The sequence below is a fragment of the Camellia sinensis genome, chromosome 4 (assembly GCF_055761805.1).
Source record: "Camellia sinensis isolate YWXY chromosome 4, ASM5576180v1, whole genome shotgun sequence".
In the NCBI taxonomy this organism is placed as follows: domain Eukaryota; kingdom Viridiplantae; phylum Streptophyta; class Magnoliopsida; order Ericales; family Theaceae; genus Camellia; species Camellia sinensis.
The window spans coordinates 76,497,718-76,510,667 of NC_138964.1; the positions used below are offsets into that span (position 1 = coordinate 76,497,718).

Consider the following 12,950-nt stretch of genomic DNA (forward strand, 5'->3'; position numbering starts at 1 on the left):
GCCATTTCTCTACCGAAAAATATAGTTTAAGCAACAATCCCCCTCCCCCTCCCTTCTTTTCCAAACTCTCCCCCCCCAATTAAACATGGCCTAGTGTTGAAATATGTGTAAAAATTATATTGAGATCATAAATAATTTAGAAATTCACCAAGAAATCTTATTTTAGAAAAGTATGTACTACAAGAAAATAGGACAAATAACACGGAGCTTTTCGCGACGGTATAGGTGTGGTCGCCAAAAATGATTTTTTGCGACAATGTGTAGCTGCTGTCGCCAAAAAAAGTCTTTTGCGACGGCGTGTATCTGCCGTCGCCAAAAATGACCTTTTGCAACGATAGTGACCCCGTCGCTAATGAATGCACAAGAAAAATACAGGAACAATTGCGACGCCTGGTTTACCGTCACCAAAAAAAAAATTGAGACGGGAAAGTTTACTGTCGCAAAGAGTGGACAATTTCGCAAAAAAAACGACGTCGTTTTATTTGTTAATGTTTATCATTTGTGACGGTTTAATATATGCCGTCGTAAAAACTAAAAATTTTCTATCCCACTCATTTGTTTCCCATTTGCGATCAAGTTCTTCCGAAATCCCTAAAAACCTTTCTGAAACCAAAATCCAAAATCCCTAAAAGCTTTTGAAACCAAAATCCCCAAAATCCCTAAAAGCTTTATGGGGTTCCAGCATTCAGCATTGCCATACATTGAAGAGGGTGAAGGACGACGAGGGTGAACAACGAGTGAGTAGCGAGTGACGAGAGTGAACGACGACGACGATGAGCAGCAGCGAGTAATGGCTAGCAACGAACAACGGTCTTCGCAAACCCTTCCACTCTCAACTCCCTCCTCCTTCCATCTTCTCCTCCAGATCTCATTCCCGCCGGAGTTTCCGTCTCAGAGCTGTAAGTGCTCTATGTTTATTTATTTACAAAATCTCATTTTTGATTAATTGGATAGTGTTTACTTTTAGTAGTTTTTTTATTTATTTACAAAATCTCATTTTTGATTAATTCTGACTCCATCGCTTATCATGCACATCCATTAAAATTAGAGTACATCATAATACACCAACAAAAAATAAAAATTAATTACGAGATAAAAAAGAAAGAAAGCAAAAGCTCTAAGAGCAATAAACAAACACTAATAAGTTGATCAGAATTTGAAGATGGGTATAATGATGGAGATGGAGATGGTGGCAATGGAAAAAATGGAATTGTGATGCCATTTGATGGAGGAGAAGAAAAAGGTGACACAGAGGCATGACTATTATTGCCTGCATGAATCAACTTAATCATTACCATGAGGAGTACCAGATGCAGCTGTCCTGGACCCAAGACCCCCACAGTAACCCCCTCCTCTCTCTTATCAATATCTCAACTGGGTTCTCTTTGTTTTGATCAATTATTTCCTTATTGAAGTTGGGTTTGTTCTACAGAGCAGACTTTCATAGTCTTGGATAAAGAATTGGTTGTTGGATACTTCATCCATGGAGATGCCCATGTTGAAGGTCAGTTGGAGTTGCACACCCCCTCTTTTATTTACTGAATGGTTTTTATTTTTTTATTTTATTACTGTTCTTTGATACTCTTGTTGTTTGCAATTGCAATTGAATTTTGGTTGTCATGTATAGTCAGTGTGGAGTATTGTTGATAACTTGATATTAATGAAATTTCTTTATTGTATTGATAATTTCATACACATATGTGCTTATAATTGTGCTTGTATCAATTTTGTGAAGGTTAACCACCGTTGAAAAAGGTCTCTGTAGAGATTTTTTATGGCTTTCCATAGCCATGGAAAGGGGGCTATTATACAATCCCATCTTCTCCCCTTAGTACCCTGATGCCTCCCCCTAGGCTACACTATTTTCTTTTTATTTATTTATTTATTTATTTTGCGAGGAGATTTGTGTTTTTGAGATATCTCCTCTATGCTATAGAGTCTAATCTCTTGGGTTATCCCTTCTCTTGCTTCAAGAGTTTGCTTCTACATGGTGGATGAGGTGTTTTCTGGTGTTCTCCATTTTTTGTGTTCTAGCTTTCATGGTGAGAACTAAGAACCCACTTTGGTTATCTAGAATTGCTATGAAATTTTCCCTTTCCTTTCTAGATTCTTGTTTGTGTATGCAAGATCTTGTGGTGGTTCTTGTTGCTAGGTAAATTTCTGTGTGCTTTTCTGGAAATCTTTGATTTGCCATTAAGAGTGATATCAAAAAGGCTTGAGTTTGTGGGCTCCCATGAGATTTTTATATTTGTTGGAGATGGTATTTTGTTCGAGCACAGCTGAAGTTTTGGCCGAATGATCTCCATGTGTGCCTACTGTTGTTGCTGCTGAGTTGCTAAGGAGCTGCTGCAGTATTTGCTGCTGGTTTGTTCAAATCCATGCTGGGTTTGTTTCAAAACCATAGGCAGTTTTGTTTAAGACTATGGGCTGGTTTGGAAGCCTTGGTGGGTTTTCTTGACCAAATAGTGTTGATTGGACTGAAATTTATTTAAAATTTATTTGTCCAATGTGTTGTATTGCTTTAGCCTCGCTTTGAGCTTATTTAAATCTGTTTAGTGGATTATATTGTGTGTTAGTAGCAAGGAGTGTTTTTCCTTTTTGAAGGGCGTGTTGCCTTTTAGGCATGTAATGAACTTCATTGTAATATCTAATTTTTTGGTATAAAATATATGACTTACTTACCCTCTTCTTTTTTGTTTTTGTTTTGTTTTGTGAAGGCTAGATTCTCGTGTATAATTGGTTCTGTGAACTTCCCTTGAATTTGTTGGATAAATTTGATTGTTCATTTTTATGGAATTGAGTTTTGTGATTGGCACTTATAAGAAAGGTTAGAGTTTTGGATGTTGAGGACAGAGTTGTGCTAAAAATGAAAATCTCTAATTTTTATCCTCTTTGCTAAAGCACCATTAATTTTCGCTAAATGCTCAAATATTTTTGATTAATTTTAAAAAGAATGACAAATATAGATGATTAAGTCACTTCGTACTAATGTAGATATAGATATTTGGTTGTTATTGATTATACTGTTAATTGGAATGTATTGGCTTGAGCATTGTAGATGCTTCCTTGTCTTGGGAACGGAAGTTGCTCCCTGAGGTTGTTTTTGGATTTATGGATTTAAGTAGAGATTTGTAGAGGGAAAGGAAATGGGGAGGGAAAAGTGTCAAAAAATTAGCTTATATTTTTTCACTTTCTCCCTTCTCTTTTTTTTTTTTTTTTCTCCTCTGAAATCTTTGAATCAGACATAACCTAAAATGATTGTAATTTGTAGTTGCTTTTCAGTGGGGACATCTCTTGGTTAAGATTATAATTGATCACATATGCATGGATTTTATGAATGCGTAAAATTGCTAAAGAGAATTTAATTCTTCACTTTCTATTCCTGCAGTATTTTTGAGGGGTAGTAAATTTTTAATTGGGTTTATTAACCTTTTAAAATATTAAATATATAATTCAGTGATGAAAACTTGTACTTGTGATGGCTAATGTATGCATATAAACTTTAAATTTCTATTATTTCCATGTTCATCATCGGATTACTGCCTACCATTTACAAGCTTCCCAATACTATTCTCAATATATGAAATACCTTTTCCACTAGTTGATTGCATTTAAAAGCACTAACACTACTTTGAGAAGGAAGAAGTCAAAATTGAATCATAATTGAGGGAGATTAATTTTTATTTGCGTATGGATTTTTCTTTAATTTTTATAGGCGTATGAAATACCCCACTTGACTTCTTTATGCTTCTTATCTGTATGTGCTAAATTCATGTCTATAAATGATATGCCCTTTTTTCCAGCCATGGTTGGTGATGGGAATATATACATGAATGACTTGGATGATTCCCAAATGGCAGAGATTGAAATAATGATAGCTGAGCCCAAAAGGTACATGCCTTTCATTTTCTTCTTATGATAGTGCCAATGATGACTGGGAGTCGCAAATTATTTCATTATCATTTATTGCTCATCTCTTCTTATTTTCATTTATAATTAAGTCCAATGAATATATACATGAATGACTTGGATGATTCCCAAATGGTAGAGATTGAAATAATGATAGTTGAGCCTAAAAGGTACATGCCTTTCATTTTCTTCTTATGATAGTGCCAATGATGACTGGGAGTCACATAATATTTCATTATCACTGATTGCTGATCTCTTCTTATTTTCATTTATAATTAAGTCCAAAGTATATGTGTCCATGTACAACCATATTTTCCTTCTGACCATTATGATTCTTTTGTTTTGGTTACTATTTTACTTTAGTCTGAAGTTGTTAAAGATGTGGATGCTACAACAATGTTTTTTTCCCTGGTTGATGATTTTTTTAAAAGCAACAAATGAAGTATTAAACTCTCTGTCTATATATATATATATGTTTTGTATGTATATTAATGTTGATACTAATTATATTACATGATTTTACTTCAACAAGTGAAGCATAGTTTATGACAGACATAGTTTAAGTATATTTTACTTGTATGTCTTAATCAATACATGATGAGCTTAATCGTCAACTCTTCATGCTACCTGAGGATTTCCGAACTTTAGAGGCTAGGAATTCCATTTTCCACGAGTTGATAGGTCATAACGGACATGCCGGATTTCAGTCTAGGCAAACTAATTCTTTAAAAAACTTAGAATTTGAGAGGTCAACGCCCCAAAATCACAAAACCGCGTCAGACTAGCACAAAACTTGGCACACACGACCGCCTAGGCACGAGAGACTTGTGGGAGAAGACGGGATTCGAATCAGGTTCCCGGTTTAGGAGTTAGAGCCGGATTTCACTCTAGACGAACTAGTTTTTTAAGAAACTTAGAATTCGAGGTGTTAACGCCCCAGAATCACCAAACGGGGTCGGATTAGCACGAAACTTGGCACACACAACCGCCTAGGCACGAGAGACTTGTGGGAGAAGACGGGTTAGAGCCGGATTTCAATCTAGGCTAACTAGTTCTTTAAAAAAACTTAGAATTCAAGGTGTTAACGCCCCAAAATGACCAAACGACGTCGGATTAGGGTGAAACTTGGCACACACGACCGCCTAGGCACGAGAGACTTGTGGGAGAAGACGGGACTCGAATCGGGTTCCCGATTTGGCAGTTAAAGCTGGATTTCACTTTAAACAAACTAGTTCTTTAAAAAACTTAGAATTCGAGGTGTTAACGCCCCAAAATCACAAAATGGTGTCGGATTAGCACGAAACATGGCACACACGACCGCCTAGGCACGAGAGACTTGTGGGAGAAAATAAGACTCGAATCGGGTTCCCGGTTTGGGAGTTAGAGCCAAATTTCAGTCTAGGCAAACAAGTAATTTAAAAAACTTAGAATTCGAGGTGTTAATGTCCCAAAATCACCAAATGGCGTCGGATTAGCATAAAACTTGGCACACACGACTGCCTAAGCACGAAAGACTTATGGGAGAAGACGATACTCGAATCGGGTTCCGGGTTTGGGAGTTAGAGCCGGATTTCACTCTAGACAAACTAGTTTTTTAAGAAACTTAGAATTCGAGGCGTTAACGTCCCAAAATCACCAAACGGGGTCGAATTAGCATGAAACACAGCACACACGACCACCTAGGCACGAGAGACTTGTGGGAGAAGACGGGACTCCAATCGGGTTCTTGGTTTGGGAGTTAGAGCCCGATTTTACTCTAGGCAAACTAGTTGCTTAAAAACTTGAATTCAAGGTGTTGACGCCCCAAAATCACCAAACGGTGACGGTTTAGCATGAAACTTGGCGCACTCGACTGCCTTGGCACGAGAAACTTGTGGGAGAAGACGGGACTCGAATCGGGTTCTCGATTTGGGAGTTAGAGCCGAATTTCACTCCAGACAAACTAGTTTTTTAAAAAACTTAGAATTCGAGATGTTAATGCCCCAAAATCACCAAATGGCATCGGATTACCATGAAACTTGGCACACACGACCGCTTTGGCATGAGAGACTTGTGGGAGAAGGCAAGACTCGAATCGGGTTCTCGGTTTGGGAGTTAAAGCCGGATTTCAATCTAGGCAAACTAGTTCTTTAAGAAAATTCGAATTCGAGCTGTTAACGTCCCAAAATCACCAAACACGGTCGGACTAGCACAAAACTTGGCACTCACAACCGTAGAGGCACGAGAGACTTGTGGGAGAATACGGGAATCTAATCGGGTTCCCGATTTGGGAGCTACAGCCGGATTTCACTCTAGGCTAACTAGTTCCTTAAGAAACTTGAATCCGAGGTGTTAACACTCCAAAATCACCAAACGGCGTCGGATTAGCACGAAACATGGCATATACGACCGCCTAGGCACGAGAGACTTGTGGGAGAAGACGGGACTCCAATCGGGTTCCCTGTTTGGGAGTTAGAGCCGAATTTCGATCTTGGCAAACAAGTTCATTAAGATATTTGAATTCGAGGTGTTGATGCCCCCAAATCTCCAAACAATGTCAGATTAGCGTGAAACTTGACGCACACGACCGCCTAGGCACGAGAGACTTGTGGGAGAAGCCGGAGCTCGAATCGGGTTCCCAGTTTGGGAGTTAGAGCCGGATTTCGGTCAAGGCGAACTAGTTCCTTAAGAAATTTGAATTTACGGTGTTGATTCCCCAAAATCACCAAACTGCGTTGGTTTAGCACGAAACTTGGCACACACGACCGCCTAGGAACTAGAGACTTGTGGCAGAAGATGAGACTCGAATCGGGTTTCCAGTTTGGGAGTTACGGCCGGATTTCACTCTAGGCAAACTAGTTCCTTCAGAAACTTGAATTCGAGGTGTTAACGTCCCAAAATCACGAAACGGCGTTAGATTAACACGAAACTTGGCACACACGACCGCCTAGGCACGTTTGACTTGTAGGAGAAGATGGGACTCCAATCGGGTTCCCAGTTTGGGAGTTAGAGCCGGATTTCGATATAGGCAAACAAGTTCATTAAGAAATTTGAATTCGAGGTGTTGACGCCCCAAAATCTCCAAACAATGTCAGATTAGCACGAAACTTGACACACACGACCACCTAGGCATGACAGACTTGTGGGAGAAGACGGGGCTCGAATCGAGTTCCCGGTTTGGGAGTTACAGCCGGATTTCACTCTAGGCAAACTAGTTCCTTAAGAAACTTGAATTCGAGGTGTTAACGCCCCAAAATCACCAAACGGCATCGGATTAGCACGAAACTTGGCACACACGACCGCCTAGGCCCGAGACACTTGTGGGAGAAGATGGCATTCCAATTGGGTTCTCGGTTTGGGAGTTAAAGCCAGATTTCACTATAGACAAACTAGTTTTAGGGAAACTTAGATCTCGAGGTGTTAACGCCCCAAAATCACCAAACGAGGTCGAATTAGCACGAAACTTGGCACAAATGACCACCTAGGCATGAGAGACTTATGGGAGAGGACGGGACTCGAATCGGGTTCCCGGTTTGGGAGTTAGAGTCAGATTTCAGTCCAGGCAAACTAGTTCTTTAAAAAACTTAGAATACGAGGTGTTAACGCCTCAAAATCACCAAACGACGTCGGATTAGCATGAATCTTGGCACACACGATCGCCTAGGCACGAGAGACTAGTGGGAGATGATAGGACTCAAATCGGGTTCCCGGTTTAGGAGTTAGAGTCAAATTTCACTCTAGACAAACTAATTTTTTAAGAAACTTAGATCTCGAGGTGTTAACGCCCCAAAATCGCCAAACGGGGTCGGATTAGCACGAAACTTGGCACACATGACTGCCTAGGAACGAGAGACTTGTGGGAGAGGACGGGACTCGAATCGGGTTCCCGGTTTGGGAGTTAGAGCCAGATTTCGGTCTAGGCAAACTAGTTCTTTAGAAAACTTAGAATTCGAGGTGTTAATGACCCAAAATCACCAAACGGCATCGAATTACCATGAATCTTGACGTACGCGACTACCTAGGCACGAGAGACTGCTGGGAGAAGATGGGACTCGAACCGGGTTCCTGGTTTGGGAGTTACAGCCGGATTTGACTCGAGACAAACTAGTTCGTTAAGAAACTTAAAATTCGAGGTGTTAATGCCCCAAAATCACCAAACAACGTCAAATTACCACGAAACTTGGCACACACAACCGCCTTGGCATGAGAGACTTGTGGGAGAAGAAGGGACTCAAATCAGGTTCCCAATTTTGGAGTTCAAGCCGAATTTCACTCTACGCAAACTAGTTCCTTAAGAAACTTGAATTCGATGTGTTGACGCCCCAAAATCTCCAAACAGCGTCAGATTAGCACGAAACTTGACATACACAACCACCTTGGCATGAGAGACTTGTGGGAGAAGACAGGGCTTGAATCATGTTCCCGGTTTGGGAGTCAGAGCCGGATTTTACTCTAGGCAAACTAGTTCCTTAAGAAACTTGAATTTGAGGTGTTGACGCCGCAACATCACCAAACGGTGTCAGTTTAGCACGAAATTTGGCACACACGACCGCCTAGGCACGAGAGACTTACGAAAGAAGACGGGAATCCAACCGGGTTCCCGGTTTGGAAGTTAGAGCCGGATTTCACTCTAGGCAAACTAGTTCTTATGAAACTTGAATTCGAGGTGTTGACGCCCCAAAATCACTAAACGGCGTTGGTTTAGCACGAAACTTGGCACACATGACCACCTAAGAACGAGAGACTTGTGGGAGAAGACGAGACTCCAATTGGGTTTCCGGTTTGGGAGTTGAAGCCGGATTGCACTCTAAGCAAACTAGTTCATTAAGAAACTTGAATTCGAGGTGTTGACACAGCAAATCTGCAAAAAATGTTAGATTAGCACGAAACTTGACACACACGACCACCTAGGCACGAGAGATTTGTGAGAGAAGACGGGGCTCGAATCGAGTTCCCAGTTTGGGAGTTAAAACCGAATTTCGGTCAAGGCAAACTAGTTCCTTAAGAAATTTGAATCCGAGGTATTGATGCCCCAAAATCACCAAACCGCGTTGGTTTAGCACGAAACTTGTCACACATGACCGCCTAGGAACGAGAGACTTGTGGGAGAAGACGGGACTCGAATCGGGTTCTCGGTTTGGGAGTTACAGCCGAATTTCACTCTGGGCAAACTAGTTCTTTAAGAAACTTAAATTCGAGGTGTTGACGCCCCAAAATCACCAAACAGTGTCGGTTTAGTACAAAACTTGGCACAGACAACCGCCTAGGCATAAGAGACTTGTGGGAGAAGACGAGACTCCAATCGGGTTTCCAGTTTGGGAGTTAGAGCCGGATTTCGGTGTAGGCAAACTAGTTCATTAAGAAATTTGAAATCGAGGTGTTGACTCCCCAAAATCTCCAAACAATGTCAGAATAGCACAAAACTTGACACACACGACCGCCTAGGCACTAGAGACTTGTGGGAGAAGACGGGGCTGAAATCGGGTTCCCGATTTGGGAGTTTAAGTCAGATTTCGGTCTAGGCAAACTAGTTTCTTAAGAAATTTGAATTCGAGGTTTTGATGCCCAAAAATCACCAAACCGCATTGGTTTAGCACGAAACTTGGCACACACGAACGCCTAGGCATGAGAGACTTGTGGGTGAAAACGAGACTCGAATCGGGTTCCCGTTTGGGAGTTAGAGCCTGATTTCACTCTAAACAAACTAGTTTTTTTAAGAAATTTATATCTCGAGGTGTTAACGCTCCAAAATCACCAAACGGGGTCAGATTTGCACGAAAATTGGCACACATGACCGCCTAGGCACGAGAGACTTATGGAGGAGGACGGGACTCGAATCGGGTTCCCGGTTTGGGAGTTAGAGCTAGATTTCGATCTAGGCAAACTAGTTCTTTAAAATACTTAGAATTCGAGGTGTTAAACCCCCTAATCGCCAAACGCCGTCAAATTAGCATGAATCTTGGCACACATGACCGCCTAGGCATGAGGGACTTGTGGGAGAAGACGGGACTCGAATCGGGTTCCCGGTTTGGGAGTTACAGCCGGATTTGACTCTAGGAAAACTAGCTTTTTAAGAAACTTAGATCTCGAGGTGTTAATGCCCCAAAATCACCAAACGGGGTCGGATTAGCACGAAACTTGGCACACATGACTGCCTAGTCACGAGAGACTTGTGGGAGAGGACGGGACTCGAATTGGGTTCCCGGTTTGAGAGTTAGAGTCAGATATCGGTCTAGGCAAACTTGTTCTTTAAGAAACTTAGAATTCAAGGTGTTAATGCCCCAAATTCACCAAATGGCGTCGAATTTGCACGAAATTTGGAACACACGACCGCATTGGCACGAGAGACTTGTGAGAGAAGAAGGGACTCGAATCGGGTTCTCGGTTTGGGAGTTAGAGCTTAATTTCACTCTAGGCTAACTAGTTCCTTAGGAAGCTTGAATTTGAGGTGGTGATGCTCTAAAATCTCCAAACAGTGTCAGATTAACACGAAACTTGACACACACGACCGCCTAGGCACGAGAGACTTGTTGGAGAAGACGGGGCTCGAATCGGATTCCCAGTTTGGTAGTTACAGCTGGATTTCACTCTAGGCAAACCAGTTCCTTAAGAAACTTGAATTCGAGGTGTTGACACCCCAAAATCACCAAACGGCGTCGGTTTAGCACGAAACTTGACACACACGAACGCCTAGGCACGAGAGACTTGTTGGAGAAGAAGGGACTCCAATCAAGTTCCCGGTTTTGGAGTTAGAGCTGGATTTCAATCTTAGCAAACAAGTTCATTAAGAAATTTGAATTTGAGGTGTTGACATCCCAAAATCTCCAAACAATGTCATATTAGAACGAAACTTGACACACACAACCGCCTAAGCATGAGAGACTTGTGGAAGAAGGCGGGGCTCGAATCGGGTTCTCGGTTTGGGAGTTGGAGCCGAATTTCACTCTAAGGAAACTAGTTCATTAAGAAACTTGAATTCGAGGTATTGACGCCCCAAAATTATCAAACGGGGTCGGATTAGCATGAAACTTGGCACACACGACCGCCTAGGCACGGGAGACTTGTGGGAGAAGACGGGACTCGAATCGGGTTCCCGGTTTGGGAGTTACAACGGGATTTCACTCTAGGCAAACTAGTTCCTTAATAAACTTGAATTCGAGGTGTTGACACCCCAAAATCACCGAACGGTTTCGGTTTAGCACGAAACTTGGCATACACGACCACCTAGGAACGAGAGACTTGTGGGAGAAGACGGGATTTCAATCGGGTTTCCAGTTTGGGAGTTAGAGCTGGATTTCGGTCTAGGCAAACTAATTCATTAAGAAATTTAAATTCGAGATGTTGACACCCCCAAAATCTCCAAACAATGTCAGATTAGCACGAAACTTGACACACACGACTGCCTAGGCACGAGAGACTTGTGGGAGAAGACGGAACTTGAATCGGGTTCTTAGTTTGGGAGTTAGAGCAGGATTTCGGTCTAGGCAAACTAGTTCCTTAAGAAATTTGAATTCGAGGTGTTGATGCCCCAAAATCACCAAACCGCGTTGGTTTAGCACGGAACTTGGCACACACGACCGCCTAGGCACGAGAGACTTGTGGAAGAAGACAGGACTCCAATTGGGTTCCCGATTTGGAAGTGAGAGCTAGATTTCACTCTAGGCAAACTAGTTCCTTAAGAAACTTGAATTCGAGGTGTTGGCGCCCCAAAATCACCAAACGGGGTCGGATTAGCACGAAACTTGGCAGACACGACCGCCTAGGCACGAGAGATTTGTGAGAGAAGACGAGGCTCGAATCGGGTTCCCGGTTTGGGAGTTAGAGCCGGATTTCGGTTTAGACAAACTAGTACCTTAAGAAATTTGAATTCAAGGTGTCGACGCCGCAAAATCATCAAACGGCGTCTTAGCACAAAACTTGGCACACACGACTGCCTAGGTACGAGAGACTTGTGGGAGAAGACAGGACTCCAATCGGGTTCTCGGTGAGGGAGTTAGAGCCGTATTTCTGTCTAGCCAAAATTATTTGCTTAATTATCTTTGTAATTATATAGTAGTTAATTTTTTATGTTTTTTTGTAATTAAAATATTAACACATAATTATATTGTCATTAATTATTTTTATTTTTTGTTTTTAGATATTTTTCGAGTAACAGTTTGCTTCTTGTTGAATGCAGGCGTGTGAAAATTGTGACTAACTTTCGTTTTTGTTACCCACAGAAGAATCATGAAGAAAACTTTTGTTTTTGATTTACGTTATTTTGAATTGTGAACAACATTATGTATTTAAACGTTGTATATGTATTATGCAACATTACGTAGTGGGATAATTTTGTTGATGTGTTGTTATGAATGGAAGAATATTTTTATTATGGATGAATTGTTATTTTTATACTGAAATTTTTATATTATCATGTAATTATCGGTTTCTTTTTCAGTTATTTTTCATTTAATACAGGTAATTTTCATATTTTTAATAATTTTATTGCAAATTTTTTTTTTTTTTTTTTTTGGAGACGGCACCACACCGTCTCAAAAAACATTAGAACCAGTTTTTTTTGCAACGTAAGCAATGCCATCGGAAAAGATATTGGCAACAGTTGAAACAAAAAACCTTTCATGATGGTATTCTTTGTCGTCGCAAATAATCTTTTACCGACGGCATGTATCCCGTTCCAATAAAAACACTTTCGCGACTGCTGTGGCAAATAACACTTTTTGCAACAGCAACACAGTGCCGTCTCAAAAAATCTCAGATTTATACATATTAATGCCGACAGCAGAATTCCGTCGCAAAAAGGCAACTTTCCCGTCACAAAAAAAAAAAGGCGACGGCATTGTTCCGTTGCTAAAACCTTTTAGTAACGCCCTTTATTGTGACCCCCCACTTGCCGTCGCAAAAATTTTTTTGAGACGGCATTTGCAGTATTTGCAACGGCATTTTGCCGTCGCAAAAAATTGAAATTTTTGTAGTGATGTAGTGGAAAGTCCCATGACTTTTAATGTAGACTGTTAAGTCCCATTAAATTTAAAAAAGGTACACCGTGAGATTTTTTTACTATT

At 41.0% G+C, this 12,950-nt stretch overlaps 1 protein-coding gene across 3 annotated transcripts; it reads left to right on the forward strand.

The window, feature by feature from the left end:
* Positions 1-511: 511 nt before the first annotated feature.
* LOC145824711 (GCN5-related N-acetyltransferase 9-like) lies at positions 512-12,259 on the forward strand. 3 transcript variants are annotated; one of them, XM_082925169.1, is made up of 5 exons: positions 512-899; positions 1,154-1,341; positions 1,433-1,504; positions 3,804-3,891; positions 12,065-12,259. In XM_082925169.1, the coding sequence occupies exons 2-5, from the start codon at positions 1,257-1,259 to the stop codon at positions 12,135-12,137; spliced, it is 318 nt and encodes a 105-aa protein (XP_082781295.1). In that variant the 5' UTR covers positions 512-899; positions 1,154-1,256; the 3' UTR covers positions 12,138-12,259. The 3 variants fall into 3 exon arrangements, with proteins under 3 accessions (XP_082781295.1, XP_082781297.1, XP_082781296.1); XM_082925171.1 differs by having other exon boundaries at positions 545-899; positions 1,438-1,504; XM_082925170.1 differs by having other exon boundaries at positions 545-899; positions 1,163-1,341.
* The last annotated feature ends 691 nt before the right edge of the window (positions 12,260-12,950 follow it).

Excerpts from the sequence above, each read along its gene's own strand:
- LOC145824711 (XM_082925169.1), top strand. The coding sequence starts at position 1,257 with ATGACTATTATTGCCTGCATGAATCAACTTAATCATTACCATGAGGAG. Across the intron at positions 1,342-1,432 it reads CTGGACCCAAGACCCCCACA|AGCAGACTTTCATAGTCTTG; the intron begins GTAACCCCCTCC and ends TTTGTTCTACAG. Across the intron at positions 3,892-12,064 it reads ATGATAGCTGAGCCCAAAAG|GCGTGTGAAAATTGTGACTA; the intron begins GTACATGCCTTT and ends TGTTGAATGCAG.